Source organism: Euprymna scolopes, chromosome 24 (assembly GCF_053919585.1).
Source record: "Euprymna scolopes isolate OS-2025 chromosome 24, ASM5391958v1, whole genome shotgun sequence".
NCBI classification, from domain to species: domain Eukaryota; kingdom Metazoa; phylum Mollusca; class Cephalopoda; order Sepiida; family Sepiolidae; genus Euprymna; species Euprymna scolopes.
The window spans coordinates 43,775,816-43,800,820 of NC_136505.1; the positions used below are offsets into that span (position 1 = coordinate 43,775,816).

The window sequence follows — 25,005 nt, forward strand, 5'->3', positions numbered from 1 at the left end:
ATATGTATTTACATTGCCCGTTCGAGGGTAGGTAAAATTATTTTAAAGGTGTGTTGTACATTACTTATCCTAAAGAAGGTAAAATTATTTCATATATGTGCTGTAAATTACCTGTCCTAGGGAAGGTACACTTATTTCATACATATGTTTTGTAATAGCAGTCCTAGTTTAGGTAACATATTATTTTGCTCGAGATAGCAAATGATACATAGACATCAAAAATTTCTCTGCCCTAAAAATAACAGGTACGTTCAAAATCCACTTCATTCTTTTCATTATTTTATACGATCCCAAGCAACGCCCGGTAGCCCTGCTAGTACAAATATAAAGATAATTAACTTGTTATTTCTTTAAGTGTTATGTTTCTAATTACAATAATTAGTTGATGGATTTTATTTTCCTGCAAAAAAAAAAAAACAAAAAAAAAAAACATGTCGACTTTTACATCTGAGGAAAGTCAGAGGTCGCATCCACCGAAACGTTGTACGGATACCATACAAGATGAGAATAATTATCTGATTGATCCAAACAGTACAAACGTTCATACCGCATCTCAAAAAATCCGAATCAAACCAAATAAATACGTGAAAAAAAAATTGGCGTCTATTATAAAATACAAAACATTCCAAAGTAAATAAATAAATAGACAAAAAAGAAAAGACTTTATGTATATGTGTAACTACATGGGTATACATGTAGGCGCATCATATGTGAGTGTGAATATGTGGTTTATGTAGCCTGCAATATGCCAATGATAACGCAGTGCCTATTTTATATAAGCACCAATAATTTCAAATACATCCGCAGAACGTTTGTGGACACGACACAGTAAGATATGAAAGAACTCGTTTCTTTTTGTGTACCTTCTTCCCGGGTGCACGGCAATACCGAGAGGATTCTCCAGATCTTTATCGATGAGAACTTGTTGATACATTCCATCTTCCCGGGCAACGTTGATCGTCCGATGAAGACTGTCTGTCCAGTAGAGATTTGAAGAAACCCAATCCAATGCGATACCTTCAAAAACACAAAAAAAACACTGCGCATATTTATATTTGAGAGATGATGATGATGATGATGATGATGATGATGATGATAGTAAGAGTAATAAGGAAAATGCTGCTGCTGCTGCTGATGATGATGATGCAGAAATCAACTCACATAAACTGCAAATCCTAATCAGTAACTTAAATGTTGCAATCAAAATAAAACAAAAAACAGAAAAAAACACAATGATAGAGAACCAACAAAACTGAAACTACAAAATTGTAATTTAACTACGTCCTTAAAAAAAAAAAATGTTGGAGTCTGCATCGGCTGGTGTCACACCATAAAATCATGAAGAGTCGGGAGGACAGGAGGATTGAGGGGAGGAAGCATTAATCAGACCTCCACTGAAAGTGTGCAGAGAACACTGGGACCTTCAGGAGGCTTTGTGCTACCCAAACGCCAGGGAATACCAAATGGCCGTTGCTAGCGATAAATCAATGGCAAGCGGCTGTTATGATAACGTGAAATCATCGGACCTGGTTGTCAAGAACATAGCTTGGGTATTTTGACCGGTTCAAAGACAACCCAAGCAAGTGTTTGTCAGAGGTCATGTTTGATAAGCGTATGTAGAAAGAAAACAGAACCAGGAAACACGAGAGCAGTGATGACATTGATGAAGTAAGAAAAAAGTTTGGTAACGAGAGGTCAACATAAAGGGAGTCTAACACAAAGTCTGAAATGATGTCTGAAAAAGAATATATTATTTATTTATTTGTGGACTGTTATCCTCATCTTTATAGTTGCTGTTTCACGACGTTTCAGCCAACTATTCCTCTCGCCTTTGTCAGGTAGTTAACCATGACAGGATAGAATTGCTGAGTATCTTAACTATATCCTCAGTAATTATTACTTTCCATAGTTGTTTTGCCCAACTAATCCTCTGGCCAGCTTTGGGTAGAATTGAAACCACTGTCTTCAACAGCTCTATCCACTGCGTCATAGGCCACTTTAGATAGAGACATTGAATCTATACAGTTTCATGTGAATATTGTCTGAAAGTAGCGGTTTCAATCCTACCCAAAGCCGGCCAGAGGATTAGTTGGCCAAAACGTGGTGAGACAACAACAACTATGGAAGGCAGTAATTACTGAAGATACAGTTGAGAGATTCAGCATTCCTATCCAGTCATGGTTAACCACCTGACGAAGGCCAGAGGAATAGTTGGCCGAAACGTCATGAAACAATAACTATAAAGACGAGGATAACAGTCCGCAAATAAATAAATAAAAAATACAAATTACTCAATTACTCATCTCAAAGTATTCCAATAATTAAATGAATATACATATATATATATATATAATAGCAACTGATTTTGTTACAACATTTGATTAATTTTTTTCTTCAAATCAACTTAGCACAAAAACCTGACCTGATGAAAAGAAATGGATACGATTTACTCATTCAGCAGTGCAAAAATACCCTAAATCAGTTGTAGAAACCTGGACAACATTTCAAAAATTAAAAAATGGGTGCACACTGTGATTGGTTCCCATGTCATGATCAGTCAAAGAACGCATAACAGACGTTGTCTTAAGGATTTTTATTCTGACCCCCCTCCCTCCCAAAATCAGCAGAGATCAGACCATTCCTGTAATGGTCCGGTCTCTGTTGATTTTGTGATGGGAGTTTAGTTCTGTGCAGTTCTAGGAGGTCCACCTTCCCAGGACTTGCCTCCTCTTTTTGAGAAGGGGTTAGTTGATTGCTAATCGCCTGAGGTGCCCCCGCCGAGGAATTGTTGACGGGACTGCCCAGGAACTTTTGCAGGTCAGAGTGCCCCTCCTCAGAGGCGCTGACTTCTCAATCACACTTTATGACCACGAGAAAGAACTAAACAACCTATCCCAGTGAATTAAGAATTGTTTAAAATTTTCCGAATATTATTGAATACGATAAAGCATACCTGACAGACGGACGCACAGATGGACACACGGACGCACGCACGCACGCACGGACGGACGGACGGACGGACGCCACTGAAAAATAAAAATAGGCTTCTCTCCGATAAATCAGGGGGACCAATATATAAAAAAAAAAGAAAGTTGTTATATGACTTGTATTAAAAGAAAGCGCAATGAGCTTACCTTGGACGATTCCTACTCCACCAACGATGTTCTCCAGGGGTGCGTCATACTCCATCCTCACTCGATTAATCCACTTATCCGTGTTGTTCGTAGAGAAGTATAACGTGTCAGACTTAACGTGCATGCCTAGTGCTAAGTAACCCTTGTTGTTTAGCAGGAAACATTGTTTGTTTAAAGTGACGTTTTCGGTGCTCATATCAGCCAGATTTGCAGGGAAGTGACAGATGCCCTCATGGATCGAATACACATGATACGGCTGCCGGAACTGGGAAGATTCTGTTGAGTAAGAAATCAACATATTAATATCGTTGCAACTAGCGATCTGTACCAGATGATGAACGATGCGAACTGAGAGGGGGGGGACACACGCACGCACGCACGCACGACCACACACACACACACACACACACACACACACACACACACACACACACACACACTCACATACACACACACACATATATATATAAAGGAACAAACCGAGTTATGTGTTCATCGGCGCTTCGTCTTTATTCCGACACTTCCTCTGGATGAATGAAATTAAGAAAATAAAAACGCCAGTACAAATATTTTGAAGATTTTCTTGTGAAAAGTGTGACGCTGTTCCATTTCAGTAACGGAAAAAGACGTTGGAAATTAAAAAAAAAAAAAAAAAGTTGGGGAGATGGATTGTTAAAGAGAGGAATATTTTTAATAACGTCATATAGCCGTCAATGTATTTATTTTTTTTAAATATGAACGCAATTAATATTCTTCCTGGAAAAAATATGCCTGTTAAAATTCAAACATAGGTGTGTAATAGAGATGAAATGAGTGTGTTTTTGTTATGTAATTTATTGATTGAAATTATATGTATTAATTATTGCAGGAGGTGTTTACTGTTTCTTTGGTGTGAGAGGGTTAACCTGTGTTTACAATTAAATTATGTTTTTTTTTAATAGAAGTCTACTTATTAATGGCGCTATATTATAGAAACCTCCACGTTGTTTAATTATGCTTGAATTTGCGATAAGCGCATTCAAGAAGTCTCCGGCGCGGTTTATTTGAAATAAATTTAACTATTTTTGCTTGTTTGAAGTCACAGATATGATTGTGCTGCAATGAATCAGAGAATGATGCACTTAGAGAATTGGTATTTCTTATATCTCTTTTATGTTCATCGAGCCTTTTTTTTTTTCTAATTTACGCTGGGTTTTACCAACGTATCTATGATGGCAATTTTGGCAAGGAACAGTGTATCTGCCTGCATTGGAAACTGTCTTTAACCCTCTTCAACAACACACCACACTTTTTTTTTTAATTTCAACGTCTTTTTTCCGTTGGCTTGAAGTAGTTGCCTGTGATACAGCGAAACAGTACTGTATGTGGATTACTATATGCTCCTTGAGTTGAGCATATTAGGAAATGATACACGATATACCAATAGCGTATTAAGCGATGCGCTAACGTATTCGGACACTGTCAATACATCGTTAATTAACTACCCGCACAGCAGCTGCTGATTAGCGTAATGGTTCGATCCTGGCTTGAGATAGTTGCTTGTGTAGCCGCACTGATGAGAACAGCATTAATATGTATAGCGAGCTGCTAAACTTTTATTTCTGGTTAAACTGCTATTATCATTAATATGTATAGCGAGATAGTTAAACTGTTATTTCTGGCTAAACTGTTATTTCGAGGAACGATGAAAAATAAGGGAATATCTATTAAGTGGAAATGTAGGCGTAATGTATTATGCACTAAACACTGATATTGTGTAAGGCAAATACTAAACCAGCTCCATACGAAAAACTAAAAACCCAAAAATTAAAACCAGTTTCAATTAAGGAAGATGAGTAATTTACAGCGGAGGCAAAGCATCAGCTACTATCTCAGTGGGCTTCCGTATTTGAGAAAGTATGTCGTACAGGAAAAAATAATAATTGTAGAGTAAGGACAAAATATATGTATTGTGGGCTAAGATCAGGCTTTAGTAGTAAATGGTAAGCGTAAAAATTGTGCATAGGAAGTGTTTACTTAAAATCCTATACTGTCGATAGTGGCAGGGAAAAATAGTCCAATTTTATGATATAAGAGATAAAATATAAAAATAGATAATGACTATAAAAGAAAGTAAATATTATTTCATTTTTATATTAGATGTAAAAGATCAAATAATCTGTCGCTACACGAGGGAGAGAGAGCATCAGAAAATATATATATATCTATGTATATTTGTTTTCACAAGAGAAGGCACGGTCCTTAACAAATTCGCCCACGCAATTCCGAACATCACTGCCGAATCGACACGCCACACCACGAACAAATGTCGTTGAATCGACATACGCGGTCCTAAGCAGTACCGAACAATCTCGCCGAATACACACGCCAGGATACGAAATGCAATAATACGAGACACGTTATCAAGGCAGTGTATTTCAAAACTGCCGAATCACTTATCGGCTTGTTCTTTTTATAGCCGTTGAGCGAAAATAAATCGTCACTTTGGGGTGAGATGAGTGTAGTTCATTAGTGGACTTGATGTGTAATCGAACGGTCTCAGGCTCGCTTTCACCGCAGATAGGTCCGACTCATACGCTTGTCTGTTAATTACTTGGTTGGAAACAATGGGTCTGATCTGTGTGTGAATCTTATAACAACCTTGCTATGGAGCATCTTTCCAATACCGACCTTTACACCCCAGCACATAATATCACTGCTGCTCGTATTGAGAACAACATTAACAAGACATGGTCTAAAATTTGTTTTAAAAGAAATCTCCCAAAACAACACAGACTAAATTTTATTACTAAATACAGCGAATTACCTACCTTTTATCATCTTATTAAAACCCACAAAAATAGCACACACACACAGATCAGACCCATTGTTTCAAGCGTTAACGGTCCCCTTTATAAAATCTCTTGGTTAATATCCCGCCTACTTAAACCTCTACTCTCTACCTTCCCAGCCCATGTTAGTAGTTCTTGCCATTGCTTATATGGACAAACTCGAAAGACACACCCTAAGTACCTGCTACTCTTATCTCCTTTTTACTAGATATATCGATGACATTTTAATTATCACATACTCCCGCGAAGAAGCTATTAACATTTTCCACAAATTCAATAACGCCGACCCAAACTTAAAATTTACTATAGAACACCCAGACTCTTCTGAATCTCTTTCTCTACTTGATTTTAAAATACAAATGAAAAAAATGGTGCCATATGCACTGAATTCTACAGAAAATCCGCCAGAAAACGCCTCTTCGTACATTTCAAATCTGCACTACCTCTCAAGGACAAACTAAACTACGCACATGCCGAAATCTCACGCATACAAGACAAATGCACTAACATCTCCGACAAACATACACACACTAACAATTTCCTACAGACCCTCTCACTAAACGGCTACCCTAATACGATCCTATCCTCACTTAAAAAGAAAAAACGCAACACCCGACCCTTCTCTAACAATTGTTTTCTAAAACTACCCTTCCTCAGTGACAAAATCTCATCTTCAATCCGAAAAGCCATCCGCAGCGAGGGACTCAACATTCAACTCATCCACACTGGATCTACTTTAAGACAACAGCTCAACCGAAAAAAATCCATCGCATACACCTTCCCCTTGTTCACTCTCTAATTGCCCAATATCACACACAGGTTTATGCTTTAAGAACCACGTTGTTTACGACCTACAATGCGCTAAATGCAGTGCATCTTACATTGGAAGCACTACCAGATTGCTTCACCACCGCATTAAAGAGCATTTAAACATTACTGCTTCGTCGTTCTATAAACATATTCGCACTTGCATTAATTCAGAACCGGATTTTCACATCAACATTCTCGCTTCTTCAAGAAACGTAGGTCAACTTCGTATTCTCGAATCTTTAATTATTTCAAAAAATACTCCCACACTAAACAATAGACTGGAATTGAGCTCCGCTTTTATAATATAAGTTTAAAACATAAGAAAAACAATAATTAAAATAATAATATAAAAAAAATATTGTTTTAAAATAATTAAAAGATTAATAAAATCTCAAAGAGTTGCCTCCCTTCAACCCTTCATTGAATAGTCATCTCCCTTGATTTACAAACGCAACAAGTATTTTAAACACCAATTGATTTATTTTAACGTTCTCCCAACGTCATTTTTTTGTTCTATATTTCGCGGTATCACGTGGCAAACTCTGTAGCTGCTTTTCCAATTTTGAACACTCTTCCGCTGTCTTCTCTTGAAAAAGGACTAATAGGTCTGAAATATATTGAGATTTATAACACCATTGAATACAACAGGAAAAAAAATTGCTGTTGTTTAGAGTTAAAATTTATGTGAAAAAGAAAACACAAACAACAACAAAAAAAAGAAATTTATTTCTTTTGTTTTCATTTAATTTTACTCTATATAAAAAAAAATCTCGCATTGTTCTTGGCTTTTAATTTTACCTCATAATATATATATATATATATATATATATATATATATATATATATATATATATATATATATATATATATATATATATATATACAAATATTATTGAATAGCACGGAATTATTCTGTTTTGCAATTTTACTTTTTATCTTCTCCAATCTCCGAATAGTCCATTTTTGTGTTCTTCTCGAAATTGTATACGTTGGATCCATAATCGCGAGCGCTTTCAACAAAAGTACTTCTATCATCCTCAGGCATATTGTAGAAATAAATGTAGAGATTGTTTTTTAATTTACTTATATATACGTTTTTCCTAGTCACGTGGTAATTTGTTACAAGTTAAGTGGGCAGACCTTTTTTTTTTACATATATTAAACACATTTATATATACAAACACATATATATTATGTCGATATAACCTGTGACCTTTTTCAGTTGTATCTTATTGAACTCGGCAGTATTTCTGTCGAACTTGCACAAAGAACCGTGGCGCAATGGTAAGAGTACTTGGAAAAATTCAATTGTAAAAGTGATGTTCTCCTGAATGTTTAAGGTTCATATATATATATATATATATATATATATATATATATATATATATATATATATATATATATATATATATATGAATAAAATAAAGCAAGATATAAACGATGCTTTAGACGTTATGTGAATAAAAAGGAAAAACCTAAAAGAGTAAAAACAAAAATAAAATCAACGTTTTGTCCCTATTTCAGGGGACATCATCAGGATTTCTAGGCGAGGATGTACAGGAAAACGGTCATATATCACTCTTTCGCATGTGATATATGACCGTTTTCCTGTACATCCTCGCCTAGAAATCCTGATGATGTCCCCTGAAATAGGGACAAAACGTTGATTTTATTTTTGTTTTTACTCTTTTAGGTTTTTCCTTTTTATTCACACACACACACACACACACACACACACACACACACACACACACACACACACACACATATATATATATATATATATATATATATATATATATATATATATATATATATATATATATATATATATAAAGGAGATTAGAATAATAGTCTAAAGAGCTAAGTGTATTTTAATGTAATAGTGAAATTACTAGTTTAATTAAAATACAGGAAATGCTCATTGTAATTTAGATATATAATAAGCTCGATAGTTAAACGTCCTAGAGCTAATTTAATATTAAGTAATGTGATTTATAATTTAAAAATTAAAAAAAAAAAAAAAAAATTTTTAATTTTTAAATTATAAATCACATTACTTAATATATATATATATATATATATATATATATATATAAGCTTCACTTGCATGTTATTTTTGAGTAGGGGATTTCCTTACAACCATCGATTAAGGTATGGCGCTGGTTAGTCGTAGGAGCTCCAACCTCTCAGGTCGTTGGCTTTCCGTTACTTGGATAGAGTAAGTTTATTACTTACCCCAAGGGAATGCCGACGGGACTGCCCATGCAATTTTTAAAATGCTAAATTATTATTTGGGTTTTTCAGTCTACTGTTCTCATATTGAGCGTCATTTTTACAACGTTTCGGTCGATGTAACCTCCAACCTTCTTCAGGTGTATCTTGTCCACTTCGACAATGTGTTACATGATCAGGGCTGTCCCCTTTTCATGTAAGTATAAAGATAGAGAGATTAGTTAAAATGAAAATAAAATGAGAGAAAGCAGAAATCGAACCCTGAACATAAGTTTTAAAGAACAATAGGTTTAAATGGAATGTTCAGTAAATTGTTAATTGGGATGAAATAAATAATAAATAAACTATTCAATTGTTAAAAGAATGTGGATAATAAAATATTGGTTAAATAAATTAGATATGTAGGTTGAATTCTTTTGTGAAAACATCAAAGAAAAAATAGGTTATTGGGAAATCATAATGTCGGAAACGTGCAAAGTCGCGCATGTTGGTGACACGTGAATTTTGCTCACGAGGCCGGACATGCATGGATTTCTCAATATAGGAAGTGAGAGTTAGTTAGTTAGTTAGTTAGGGAGACAGTCAGTGAGAAACTCAGAGAGGGTCTGGGAGTTCGAACGTCTAGGAAGCGAGACGATCACTTTGAAACTAAAATGTGAAGCTTTGAATCCTTGATGATGAAAACCACGGCCGGTCGTGAAGAAATAAACCCATCATGTGTTTTGATAAAGCTTGTCTTTATGTTTGTGATTCTTACAAAAAGGTAAAGTGAAAATTGTATTATATGTCTATATATCTGTGTTATAAAATGTCATTACATACACGTCTCGACATCTCATATTGACAATGTGAACTCTACATCTCATATCTACACTAAGACTGTCTGAACACTATCAATCCACTCAAAGAGCTTCTTCTTCTTCAACACATCTAAGGAATGAACATTTAATATATAGGAATCGTTATAAACGAACAATCTCTCTCTGAGTCTTTCAACATCCCTCTTAATAAAACTCTCTCTACACGACATCACTTGTAATAAGACAAACACTCTCACTAAGACTCGTATCTTTAATAATAAGAACTCACGTAACATACGCGCACAAGTGGTACCTTCGTCTAATCATAATAACATTAGTACGTAACAAATGTTTCTGTCTCACTCTGGAATCTGTACAAAACTTTGAACAGAATCCTTTATTTACTTCATGCGGGTAGCATATTCTCGTTCTATCGGTCATAAATAATTCGCAATTGCATTTTTCGGTCGCCCACACTGAGAATTGAACCTTAAACATTCAGGAGAATATAACTTTTACAATTGAATTTTTCCAAGTACTCTAACCATTGCGCCACGGTTCTTTGTGCAAGTTCGACAGAAATACTGCCGAATTGAATAAGATACAACTGAAAAAGGTCACAGGTTATATCGACAGAAATACTTAAGATGAGAACAGTGTTCCGAATAATCCAAATAATACAAACTAGTGGGACCTGTAGAAATGTAATATTGTTTGATAATAACATAGTTACAATAAAGTGTAGCAATAGGTTCTAGCTGAAGATGTTTACACAAATTAGCTAGGTTAAATAAGCAAAATGGCTTTGAGCAGGCATACATGGAAAGGTCGCACGTTAAGAGACGTGTGCTTTTTAAAGATGACGTAACGGAACTGAGGTCAAGAGGTCGGGAAGTTTAGTCAGTCGAAGAGTTTGAGTTTGGTCACGGAAGTGAACGGACGTGCTTCAAAAAGTCAGGAATCAGGCTGTAAATAACAAGCATGTAGACACGTAATGCAGACTCCTTGTGAAGACCATTTGAGAAAGCTGAAATAAATTTATATTTTGAAAATATAAAGTGTTGTCCTGTGGTTTCACAAAAGAAGAAAGAACAGAGGTCTCAATTAGTTATGGTGTTGGTGATTTCATGTTTCATCACGGAGCTCAGCAGTGAAGATAGAAGAACTCTTTAAGAAAGAAAAGTATGGAGCATATATTATTATTCTTATACAAAAATGATACCTTTATGTAAATAACGACGCTAGACTGTGAGACATTTAAAGATGGCGAAGGTTAAGTATAAATTCTCAGCAAGGTATAATAAATAAATTGGTTACCTGTACAGGTTTTGTGGTCGTCATTTAGTTTAAATCCTTCACTGCAGTGACACGTGGCTTCTTTGATTGGATCATAAATACAAAAATGATCACATCCCAGTGCGTCACATCTGTCTGAAATAAAAATTTTAAATGTCCTTTACAATAATTCCGCGTACAAATAATATCGGCACACATTCTGAATACGAGGACACGGATATTTTTATTTGCAGGAAAAAAAAAACACTATCATCTCTAATAATGGATATTTTACGATCCGAAATTAATAAGAAACATTCCAATTATGAAAACGAAGGAAAAATATAAATAAATAAAAAAAGATATATTTTAAGATTATCGAATGATTTTTGTTTTTTTTATAAAATCTTTGCATCTTCAAGTGCTTTCAAACAGTTTGTTTATTTTCTAAAATAAATGATTTTATTAATGATACTTCTTAGGGCGTTTTCCAACTTGCTTAAAAATTACTATCTTGCACATTTACTAACCCAATCGACTTCCAGTTTTTAAACCCGTTGGAAGTAAACCATGTTACTTAATCTAAAGTCACGGACAAAAAATATAGGTGAACGTATAAGAATATCTAGAAACTGATTGCTTTTTATTGAAATGTGTATATTTGGAGATTGTTAATATATATATATATATATATATATATATATATATATACATATATATATATACATATATATATATATATATATATATATATATGTAGTAATTTATAAAATATATATGGCGATTAAGCTACACTGAATATTCCGCGTTTCATCCACTCTAGGACTCTTCAGGCTTATGCGCGCTGTAGCTTAATCGCCATATATATATTATAAATTACTAACTAGCTCTACTTACGTACTGAGCACTTTTGAAGTAAATACTTAAAGTTTACGCATAAATCTATACTTTCGTATATTAATTTTATGTAAGTCAATTAAGTAGTTATATATATATATATATATATATATATATATATATATATATATATATATATATACACACACACGTTTATTCAGATAAGATATCTGCAGAAATAATTAATACCGAAAATTAAATATGTTTTAATTAAATTTAATAAATAGAAAAGAAAATGAAGGAATCTTTACAAAAATGTGAAAAAAAATACAGTTTTAAGGGACAGTAATTATTATTTACTCAAGATGAGTTGTCACACATGCCATCGTCAAAGATTTTTCCAGTGGAGTTCCCTAGAGTTTGAGAGACAACAAATATTCCCAGATTTCGAGTACGCACCGCCTCTTTCAATAACTTTTGCAAATTAGTTTGCGTTATCGCAACAGCCGTTTACCGTCGATTTCTCACTGGTCTTCACCAGAACGTGGGTGGTAATAAGCCTCTCCAAGGTTTCAGTCCTCTTTGCACTTATTCAGTGGAGATCTGGTTAGTGCTTTCTCTCCTCGATCTTTCCATCCTCCTTGACAGTTCTCAATTATTTGATGTGTCGCTAGTTTCTTCCGATACTACATTTTTTTAGGAAGTGGGGTTGGGTGGGGGTAACTTATTACATGTTACAGTTTCAGTTTTCATGATTCCATTCTGAGTTTCTGTGTGTTTTACATCTGTGACAGTTTTTCTATGTCCGACTCATGTGTGTTAGTCTCTACATTCTAGGGTTTTTTCTTAACATTTCAACAGTTTTCATTATTGCTGTGCGTTTGTATCTTCTCAGCCATCCCCCTGATTCCAATTTTTCCCATACTTTTTTCAAAGTTTTTCGAGATTATTCTCCGTGCTCCTGGCATTAGTGGTGTTATCTTAACTTTCTTCATCTTCCACATACCCTTAGGATCTTTTGCCAGTTTCGTGTATTTGTGGCACCAGTTTCTATCGGCATTATTATTATTATTATTATTATTATTATTATTATTATTATTATTATTAATGTTGTTGTTGTTGTTGTTGTTGTTGAAGAAGAAGAAGAAGAAGAAGAAGAAGAAGAAGAATTAAATTAAATTATATTAAATTAAATAGGAATGCATTTGCTTACCAGAATTCCCAGGTTGCGAAGATCCATCATACATGATAATTCCATACGGCGTATGATCCAATTGGTAATTCGTTTCACTTTTTCCACTCACCTTGTTGTAAATTTTTAAGAGACCTTCACTTTGTTCAGTTACGAACAAATAATTCTGAAAATATAAGAATTACATACTTTTTCATATTTCTGAAATTTTTTTTTTATGTGAGGATTGATAATCTATATATTAATACGATAGCATGCGTGTTATTTTCTGTGTCACGCTTACATCCGGGTCGTTTAATTATTATGTACTTCCATTTCTTGTAATAAATAATTTTACCAAAAATTCTTCATAAGTTTTGGTTTCGGTTTCGATTATAGCTGGCGGCACTCAAGTCATTTAATTTTTTATAAATAATTTTATTAAGAATTCTCCATAAGTCTTGGTTTCGGTTTCGATTATAGCTGAAGGAACCAAAATTTTTTTTTATTATTTTATTTTATATATATAAGTTAGGGATTCGGTTTAGATTTAAGCTAATGAACTCAAGTCCTATAGATATTTTTTTTATTTTTGAAATCGCAATAAAATCGATAGAACATTAACTCTATAATAATATATGCGAAATCTGTATAAATTAAAATATCATATTTAAGCGTATTTTACGACCTGGCTATGCTGGGTGTCCCTTCTAGCTTGGATAAATACTTTTGCAGTTTTAACAAAAGAGCTACAATAATATCAGAGCGTCTCCATTTAAGCTGAATATCTACAGAATGGCAACATAATATATGTATTACATATGAATCAGTCTCCTGTAGAATTTCCACGGGTCTTGTATCATTTTCATTATTCAGACCACTGTTCTCATATTGAGTATTTTGCATTCGAAACGTTTCCGCCGATGAAACCTTCATATGTATCTTGTTGAACAAGGACCTATGGCGTAACGAATAAAATACTAGTTGCATTCTTAATATCAACCACACTGAGGATTGAACCTTTAAACCCCAGAAGAGTATCCCTTAGAAGTGAATTCTACCTAGTGCCTTATCCCTTATCAGGTCTGTGCGGAGATCCTGTGCATATTCCCATTTTCGACAGAACGATTATCAGTTTCGACAAGATAAACCAAAGACGTTCAGAATTTACGCCGAGTGAAACATTGTAAAATAACATTCAATATGCAAAATAGTAATAGGAAAATTCCAAATAATGAAAACAACAGATTTTAATTCGTGTCGTATTGTTGCAACCAAGATTTTCACGCTTCCTGCAATTCTCAGGACAGCCAATAATAGTATACAATTACATGAAACTGTATCTCTGTGAAAATGATATATGCGCAAATGTACGTCGGTGAAAATAACACACGCTTAAGTTTACGTCAGTGGAAATGACACATGCGTAAGTGTAGGTCGAATAAAATGGTGTATGCATAAGTGTAGTTCCACGAAAATGATACACGCGTAAGTGTACGTCGGTGAAATTGGTATATGCGTAAATGTATGAAGGTCGGAGTTTATATCGGCTGAAACCTTCTGCTAATAACACCCAAGATGAGAACAGTAGTCTGAATAATCCAAATAATTCAAATTAGCAGTCCTCATCTAAAGAAACATGTAAACAAAACATGAACCAAATATTCGATCTATTGCACATTCTTATTCTCGTAAAGTCGGTTCTTTTTATCGCACCAAACATTTTCTTACGCCTCAGACTATTCTCTATCTCTACAAATCTAATATCAAACCTTGCTCATCTTTTGGCTGGCGAATCTCTGTCCCATTTGAGGCTTCTTGTCAAGGTTTACGATGTTACTAGTCTCAGTTTCTAATGTATCATGTGTTGTTCAGAATTGTCTCATCCGTCCCCAGCTTGATTTTTTTCTAGCTCATTATTTTATCAGATACATCTGGAGAAAGTCGAATGTTATATCGACCGAAACTTTGTGAAATATCATTCAAGATGAGAACAGTAGTCCAAATAATCCAAATAATTCAAATTATCAATCCTTATCGATAAAAAATTAGAAACTTAAAAATTAGTAGATGTTAACTCTGGATGGAATTTATCGTTTCTTTATCATTATTATTATTATTATTATTATTATTATTATTATTATTATTATTATTATTTCTATACAGAGTAAAGGGAGAGAGAAACATGGTTTTAGTAGTGCTTATAGGGCCTCCTTAATTTTATTTGGGTGTTTCAGTAGTGCCCCGGAGGCCCCCAAAGATTTCTTTTGAACTCGTCAAATGTAAAAAGGGAATTTCTCTTTTGGTTTTAGTAGTGCTCTGGACACCTCCTTAATTTTATAAATACTCAATATATTGGATAGAGCAAATAATGACCGAAAAGTGATCAGCATCCTAGACGGAGCAGGTTTGTTTAGGACAAGGAATGACTCAGCATTTTGTCCAATTAAAATTTTAAAATTAGTAGACGAATAGACGTTAACTCCGGATTTAATTCATCGTTTCTTAACTATTGTAATTATCACCATCATTTCTCGTCAAAGAAAAGGGAAAAAGAAGAAACTCGGCCTAAGTTGTCTATCCAAACTGCATATATTTTGATGAGGAAAAAACCCCTGCGAAATTCAACTTAGAACAAAAATGCTGAGAAAGTGAAATTCTTTTACCTGATATAAAGCTATCCCATAGAAATTGGATACGTCATCTTGCACGATGACCCTCCGTCCCATTCCATTGAACTGGATGCACTCGACTGTATGCTTGCCCCTGTCCACCCAATAGATCTTGTTGTCTTTCGCATCGACGAGTAGACCTCTAGGTTTTCTCATGTCTTCACTGACCACAGTCCGTCGGTTGTTTCCGATCAAATCAGACACTTCAATTTTAGCCACTTCTCCCCAGTCACTCCAGAATAAATACCTACAAATCAAAATACATTTATTCAATTCATTTTATTAGTATTCGTTAAAGTTAGAACATGAAATCTCGTACAATATTATTTATTTGGAGGAAAAGAGGATTGTTCTTCTTCAAATTCAAATTTTGTTGAGTTTGCTGAGATTAAAAAGGCTCATTCAATCTTTGACAGACTATGAATACCTACCGTAGGGGTGCCTGCGCATGAAATATTTGTAGCAAGAGGTGCGCGATCCCAGATCACCCATATATATATATATATACATATATATATATATATATATATATATATATATATATATATATATATATATATATATATATATATATATATATATATATTTAAATAAGGGAGTAGTCACCAACAATGTGTATTTTTTAACATTATATTATTATTCCGTGTCTTGGTTTTTCATTGAGAATTATGTTTGGATCATTGTAATAATGCTTTTAAGTCATTGAAATCGTTTTTACGCGCGTTTCAGACGTTCCGTGATGCGTCCTCGTCAGAAATTATTTATAATATATAATAATTTCTGACGAGGACGCATCACGGAACGTCTGAAACGCGCGTAAAAACGATTTCAATGACTTAAAACATTATTACAATGATCCAAACATAATTCTCAATGAAAAACCAAGACACGGAATAATAATATAATGTTAAAAAATACACATTGTTGGTGACTACTCCCTTATTTAAATATACATCTTTCTTTCGTTGGAATTTCTTAACCCATTATATATATATATATATATATATATATATATATATATATATATATATATATATATATGTGTGTGTGTGTGTGTGTGTGTGTGTGTGTGTGTGTGTGTGTGTGTGTTCAGGACAACTGGAAATAAATGCTGAGATAAGCGGAGAGCATATACAGAACCTAGAATTCCCAAATGGTCACCCGTCTGGTACTAACCAGGCTCAACGTTGCTTATGTTCGGTGATCTGAGGAGAACCGGTGTGTCAACACAATTATGCCGTATTTGCTGAGATTAATTACAATTATACCGTTGGGAGACTACTCAAGTACCGGTCCTGTGAGATTAGGCTGTCTAAAGATTGCAGCATCCCAACCTAAAATGCATTATTGTTATTGTATTTTTTTCTTTTACAAAACTTAAGCATGCCCATACAAACAATGTTCCTCTACAAAACTACCAAACCAAACACCATGAATGAATATCTGAAAACATTAAAAAAAAAACTTGAAACCTAAAATTTTTTTCCAAAATTACTGGATTCAGTATTAAATAATCCTAAAGGGCCGATATGCCATAAAATAAAACAACCAAACCAAACACTATGAATGTATAGTTGAAGATATAAGGAATTTGAAGCATAAAATCTTTTATTAAAATGCTTGGATTCGGCATTAAATAAACGGGAAAGGGCTGATACCAAACCAAACAAAACCAAACCAAACCAAACCAAACCAAACCAAACTACATAACCCTGATTCCAATAGATAGACTGAAAGTCTTTGTAGTTTAGTTGGACTTTGGTATTGTTTTTATTGTTTTCTTCTTTAGTTGTTTGTTTTTATTATTTTTTTATTTAGTTGTTTGAAGAACTTGAAACAGGATACGACCCCACCCCTCACGAGACACGTAAATACAACGAGGAGAGGTCAAAATCTCTTGTGGCTTCTGCCAGAATTTGCCTCTTGATAGTCGCATTAGCGTCATATTTTGGTAAAACCGAAGTTTAGTGACTTGAACAGAATGCTATTAAAAATTGCATATATGTGATAAATAATTTTATCTTGTTTGTGTTAGATGTAAATAAATGAGGAACCATTAAAATCTATTTAAAACAAACACGCTTGAAATGTATAAATATATTGCATTCTGGTCTATATAACATGTATATAACGCTGTTGCAATATTTTTGATGTATAATGGGGATATGGTCCTTCAAAGTTGAGAGGTTCTATTTATGAAAGATGCTGCTAGAAACTGATGAATCAAATTAATTCACGTTCTGCTACCAACCAATCAGAAACCAGAATTGCTCCATAAAAAGTAAACCTTTTTTTTTTTAGCAACCTTGCATATGTTTTCTTCGTATCAACACGGGGAGAATTTTTGTCCTTTGTCTACAAAATTATAAAGTCAGGAACCTGTACAAAACAACTGTCTGCTGAGAACCAGTCACCTCCAGGACTTGTATAGAACAACTAACCATCGGAAACTGTTCTGAAACTAAACATGGCTTACAACTCAAAACACATCTCATTTTTTTTTGTGTCAACAAAAGTGTCTATCATGGTCAACGTGTGTCGTGTCTATCTTGTGCAATGTGTGTAGGGTGTGCAACACATGCCATAAAACAGCTCATAAACATCAGTCTGTGTAGCAAACAGGCAAATAACATACCTCTCTCTCTGTTCTTCGTCTTCTCTTTTCTTTATACAAGTTCATCTTCCGTCATAAGGAAACCAACAACAATATGTTATATAATTGATATAACTTTATTTGCATTTTGACGTTTGCGATAGTTGCATCTTGCTAAGGTCGCGTTTCTCCCAGCTTCCAAACGCAGTGACGATATCTTCCATACTAAAGTCCAATTTTCTCCTCTGACTCCAATTTCTAAGCTCAAAACTGTATGTGTATTTTCTAAACTATCTCATTACGTCATCAGTACACGAAGCATTAAGATCACGTGATGTCATCACTAAATCATCTTCATACATTTCTAACATTCTATTTTCCTAACATCAACAACGAACATAACAATAATCGGTCATGTTACTTGACATCCCCCAGCAGTGCTCTATGTAACACACCCGTCTAGCTGAAACCGCTGTCAAACATTTTCCCCACTCTTTATCTGTGCCAAAACCAAAATGCAGATTCCATGAACAAAGCTTCTTTCTTAAAAGTGCACGCCTGTGGAACTCTCTTCCCCACCAGACTACAACCTGAATGTCTTCAAGTCCAACATAAACAAATTTCTGATGAACCGCCCCCTTAAGTAAGTCACTTTATCAAATCTCAACACTAACGTACTGTACACGCAATAACCCTTATCCCCGAGTGGCTTCCGAACCTTGATAAGTGGTGACCACCTTGTAAAAAAATATATATGCTGAGTACTTTTTTAGCTTCATTCTTTTTTGGCGATTATTTCAGCATATGTACACATTTCAATCATGTTTTTCTTAAGATTACAAGCGTAATACTAAATAGATTTTAACACGAAATGATTCATCATTTACTAATATTTAACACCAAAAAAAAAAAAACAAGATAAAAAGTATTTATCGCCTATATACAAGTTTTCATTGAATTATGTTCAGGCCACAACTGTGGCTTTAACCCACATTTTATGGGGGCAATACATTGAGTGTTAGAGCGAGCTTTGTGTCTATACACAAGCATCTATTCTAAAACATCCCTATGATTGCGAAAAGTATATCCTCAGTCGTTTTACCTCGAATCACGTGGAGCTGCAAGATTGCAGACGGAAATTTCCCTGTAAGAATCAATCCCTACAGATTGCATGTAATTTTCACAACTCATCTGAACTGTCATCTGCAGCAGTCATATATAAGGATTTATTTTCTCTCACAGATAAATGTTTTTATTAGGCGATTTGGTTACACATTTATCAATCAGTTTGCAGAGCGTATTAATTTCATCCGTCCCCTGACGAACTTCTTAGTCTCTTCGGAAATTACGATCAGTCTGCAGAGAGAACCCTGGAAGCAACAAAGAATTAATAGGTATGGCATTTAATGCAGAAATGAGCACGAATTTAATCATATTAAAAAATCAATTTGGCATAAAGATACAAACCGAAGTAAACAGGTTATAACTCATTTTCGTTTTTAATTGGGCTAAAACGTCTAGTACAGCCGAGTATATTCCCTGTAAAATCCACAATGTTTCCAGCGATATTTAGTTGGGGTTCAATATCGAAAATAAAATGGGTCATAAATTGTTCCAGGAGTCACCGAATTAACTCATAACCAAATTCGATATAAAAACTCTGGTAAACAGAAGTTATTGTTTTAGTAAACGAATGAAAGGGTGATTCATTAAATAATTTGCAATTTTACTGTAAGTTATACAAAATGTTAAAAAATAATTGGAAATCATATTGTAAGTTATACAAATAGTTAAAAATAATTTGCAATCTTACTGTAAGTTATACAATATGTTAAAAAATAATTTTCAATCTTACTGTAAGTTATACAAAATGTTAAAAATTAAATTACAATCTTACTGTAAGTTATACAAAATGATAACCAATAATTTTCAATCTTACTGTAAGTTATACAATATGTTAAAAATTAAATTACAATCTTACAGTAAGTTATACAAAATGATAACCAATAATTTGCAATCTTACTGTAAGTTATACAATATGTTAAAAATAATTTTCAATCTTACTGTAAGTTATACAAAATGTTAAAAATTAAATTACAATCTTACTGTAAGTTATACAAAATGATAACCAATAATTTTCAATCTTACTGTAAGTTATACAATATGTTAAAAATTAAATTACAATCTTACTGTAAGTTATACAAAATGATAACCAATAATTTGCAATCTTACTATAAGTTATACAAAATGTTAAAAAATAATTTTCAATCTTATTGTAAGTTATACAAAATTTTTAAAATTAAATTACAATTTTACTGTTAGTTATACAAAATAATAAAAAAATTATTTGCAATCTAACCGTAAGTTATACTAAATTTTTAAAAATTTCAACTTTAATGTCAGTTATATAAATATTAGAAATTCAATTCCAATCTTCTGTAAGTTATACAAAATGTTAAAAAATAATTTGAAATCTTACTATATGTTATATAAAATGTAAAAAAAAGTATTTTCAATATTACTGTAAGTTATATAAAATGTTAAAAAAATATTTTGCAATCTTACTGTACGTAATAAAAAGGTTAAAAATAATTTGTAATTATACAAAATGTTAAAAAATGTTTTGAATCTTATTGTAAGTTAAACGAAATGTTAACAAATATTTGGAATCTTAGTGTAAGTTGTACAAAATGTTAAGAAATATTTGGAATCTTACTGTTAATTATACAAAATGTTAACAAATATTTGGAATCTTACTGTAAGTTATACAAAATGTTAAGAAAGATTTGGAATCTCACTGTAAGTTGTACAAAATGTTAAGAAATATTTGGAATATTAATGTTAGTTAAACAAAATGTTAAAAAATATTTGGAATCTTACTGTAAGTTATACAAAATGTTAAGAAATATTTGGAATATTATTGTAAGTTAAACAAAATAGTACTTATAAAATTGCAATTTTACTGTAAGTTATACAAAATGTTAAAACATTATTTGCAATTTTACTGTAAGTTCTACAATAAGTTTAAAAATAATTTGCAATCTTACTGTAAGTTACACAATATGTGAAAAAATAATCTGCAACCATGCAATAAGTTATACAACATGTTCAAAAATATTTTGCAATTATACTGCAAGTCACACAAAAATTTTTTAAGTAATTTGCAATATTACTGTAAATTATTGAAAATGTTACAAATAAAATTGCACTCTTACTGTAAATTATAAAAAAATGTTAAGAAAATTTTGCAATCTTATGTATAATATACAAAATGTAAAAAAAAAATAATATGCAATCTTAATGTATATTATACAAAATGTAAAAAAGCGGAAATCTGCCTTGTTTAGTTTGAAATAATAACTCACCGTTATACAAAAAAGAAATGAATGTAAAAAAATATATAAACAAGACAACAAAAGGTGTGCATCATCCATTCTAATATTACCACTACTGATCTTCATAAATCTAGCTTTATTTTTGTTTCATTTTACGGCGTATCAACCTTTTTCGGTTTCATATAGTTACGGTGATGTTTTGCAGTACTTATATATAATATTATGCATGTTTATCATTTGTCCATGTTGTTCCTCATCTACTTTAATTTGATGAAAAAAAATCTAATATATACACGGCTATATGTCTGTCTGTCTGTCTCCATATTTTTCAAACTCTATCTCTTCCAAAACTAAAAGTCATAGAGCAGCACTAGGGGCCTCAAATGATTGGGGGGGGTTACGATCCGTTCTTTTATGGGTCTTAAGCCGGTTAAAATAGTTTTTAAGGGGTCAAAAATGGGTCAAAATTTAAAAAATATCATTATACATTTTGTACATTTCATCTTAGTTAATTTTTAATTTTTAATCAGTTCATAGGCGTGTCATGTTGGTACTGTGGTAACGTCACCAGCTTTGAATGCTTCGGTTTCGATTATAACTAATGGCACCTAAATGCTTTTTTTTTACTTTTGAAATCACGACTCTAGAATAATATATACAAAATCGGGACAAATTAAAATATATTCAAATGTATTTTATGCCAACCCCACGAGTAATCGCTTTATTTTCTACTATTAATGCGGAAATAGATTCAGCGTGGTATATACAGCGCCTAGCTTTCCCAAATGGTCACCCATCTATTATTGGCCAGGCTCATCGTTGCTTAACTTCAGTGATCTGATGAGAACTGGTGTGTCAACATGATTGTTGGTTGGTTGGTTGTTTTGTTTTACGGCATATCAACCCTTTTCAGGTTATTTAATGCCGAATCTAGTGATTTTGAAGAACGATTTTTTAATATAGTATATTTGTTTTTTAAGTCGTATTCTATTTAACCCATAGTTGGGACCCTAACAGGTGCTACCACTCCGGGTCAGAGTGGACCTGGGAGCAATGGTAATTAAAGGGTGACTCCATACTCCCTAAGGCCTGCAAGCTGGGGCCTCACCATCGGATATAGTTTAAGGTCATATCCAGGACCTCAGCATGATTGTGCTGTATATATTATACTAATACATGTATTACACTTTTAAAATTTTATTAAACTAGCAAATATATATTCCCCCACCTAGTCGCATATATTGTTTAGACTGACAGGATTATATAATTGAAAAGAAAAAAATTACATACAATACGCAGTTAAAGTAAAATAAATGGTATTTGATTATTATTTGGATATTATTTAGATTTACTTCTGGTAGTTTCATATTTCTCGCTTCCCTTATTTTGCTCTTTCGTCCTGCCATTCCTTGATCGATACATTTGACAGAGGGGAAATAATTGCTGTTTTCTGGGTTGGAATCTATCCATCTAACATTCATTTTTTTTATTAATTTTTGACCTTTAAGTACAGTATAACCTCGGTATACGGCATTAAAAATTAGTAACAAAATACAGTGCAATATATAATAATATGCGTGTATATAATCCAATAACATTATAAATAACACTGCAAGGTGGGGCAAATACTATAATCAGGGTTCAGAAAAACATTGTATTCTGCATCGTAACCTGAAAAAACTGTGTCCTACGGTCACCGTATCCCGGGGTTCTACTGCACTGTTTTTTATACTTTTTTTTTTTTCCTGCAGAATCTACAGTTGACTAGTGGATCTATCAACCGGGGCTTCGTCTGTAAGGCGATCGCTCTTAAGATATCAACGAGCTTCGATAGGGTTTGGTACAAAGGTGTACCCCACAATCTAGCTAGCTATGAAATACCTGGAAATGTCGTTGGAACAATAAAATCTTTTTTATCCGATATGTTAATTAAAATCATTGTTGGCAAGCAGATGTTCAAAGCTCAAAATATCAACGCCGACGTATCTCAAGGATCTATTATTGGCTTTATTTTTCTATCTGATCTTTATAAATGATCTTCCAACCGTTCGTTGACATTTACGGAAATGATACAACGATCTATGGCAGCACGTCCAGGAACACTGTTGACCAGCATCTTTCTGACGGACTTGTTTGCTTTCGATTTGGAGCACCTGGTACAATAGAGGAAAAGTGGTATGTCACTCTCAAGACCTCCAAAAAAAACAAGCTTTTATTTTTTCACCACAAATATTTTGGTCCCCATATTTCTACTAGTTAAAATAAATGGCTACTTCATTAATGACTCGCTCTTCCTTTATAAGCTTATGGTACTGCTATTGCACCGGTGTTGGCGTGGTGGCAGTAGGGCGTGTTGTTTATCTTTAGGTAGCATGATATCATGTGATTGTTTGGCTGTCGTAGTAGCGCGACTAGACGTGGTTTTAGCTGGAGCATCAGATCACTGTCGATTGTGAGTTTATGTTTGGGAGCATAGACGGGGGCGTATTTCCGGAAAAATTTTCTGTTTCAGAGAATCACCCTACCGATGATGAGCTGGGTTGGGAGGACTCCATCAGGTTGCAATGATTATAGTTGTTTCGGGTGGCCGCGACAGATGCTTCAGCTTTCGAGATCATATATGGTGCAGAATAGAGTGCATCTGCATCGAGAGCATTCTGTTTCAGATAGGGTTGGATCAAATACAATTGTATTTGTATTTCAATTGTATTTAAATACAATTTGAATGTAATTGAAACAAAAATGTAGTAGGCAAAAAAAAAATAAATAAATAAATGTTCTGTCAGCAACAGTACAACTTCAAAATAGTCAATATCGCCCACCTCCAGAAGAGAGGGAATTCCTGTCCGTGATAACCGTGGTAAAAGAAGACACACTCCAATCGCCAGAAATACCCACACACACAGTTTGCAGGACACTGCCGACTCGTCTCTAGCCTCCTGCTTTTATAGTGGCCGGGAATTATCCATTTGCATAATCACATGAGACAGAAACGTGATTTTCCGAGAGTTGCATGGGGTAAATGCTAATAAAAACCCCCGGACGCCATCTTGGAATTCTCTTTTTCCCCCCAACTGGTGACACAACAGACATACCCGAGGTAAGCTCTTTTTTCCCTCATTTTAGTTATTGCTGCTTCTGCTACACTCCCCCCTGATCTCATGATCACAAATGGGGCAGGGGGGCAGTCGTCTCTGTCTGGTACTTCTCCGAAGAACCGGAGGCAGCACTTCCTCCCTGCCATCCTCCTCATCGCCATTATTGCCACCAGTCTGCTCCATAGGCGGTGTTTCACAATCAGGGCAGGGGGGC

At 33.7% G+C, this 25,005-nt stretch overlaps 1 protein-coding gene across 2 annotated transcripts in view; it reads right to left on the reverse strand.

Annotated features, from left to right (window-relative positions):
- The window catches only part of LOC145246679 (low-density lipoprotein receptor-related protein 6-like), a 166,729-nt gene that overhangs the window by 83,982 nt on the left and 57,742 nt on the right, over window positions 1-25,005 (reverse strand). For both annotated transcript variants that reach the window (XM_080108393.1, XM_080108394.1), the window contains exons 3-7: window positions 15,760-16,012; window positions 13,136-13,280; window positions 11,128-11,241; window positions 3,135-3,410; window positions 864-1,017 (exon numbers count right to left, since the gene is read on the reverse strand). In XM_080108393.1, the coding sequence (XP_079964519.1) occupies window positions 864-1,017; window positions 3,135-3,410; window positions 11,128-11,241; window positions 13,136-13,280; window positions 15,760-16,012 (942 nt within the window). The remainder of the gene's footprint in view (window positions 1-863; window positions 1,018-3,134; window positions 3,411-11,127; window positions 11,242-13,135; window positions 13,281-15,759; window positions 16,013-25,005) is intronic.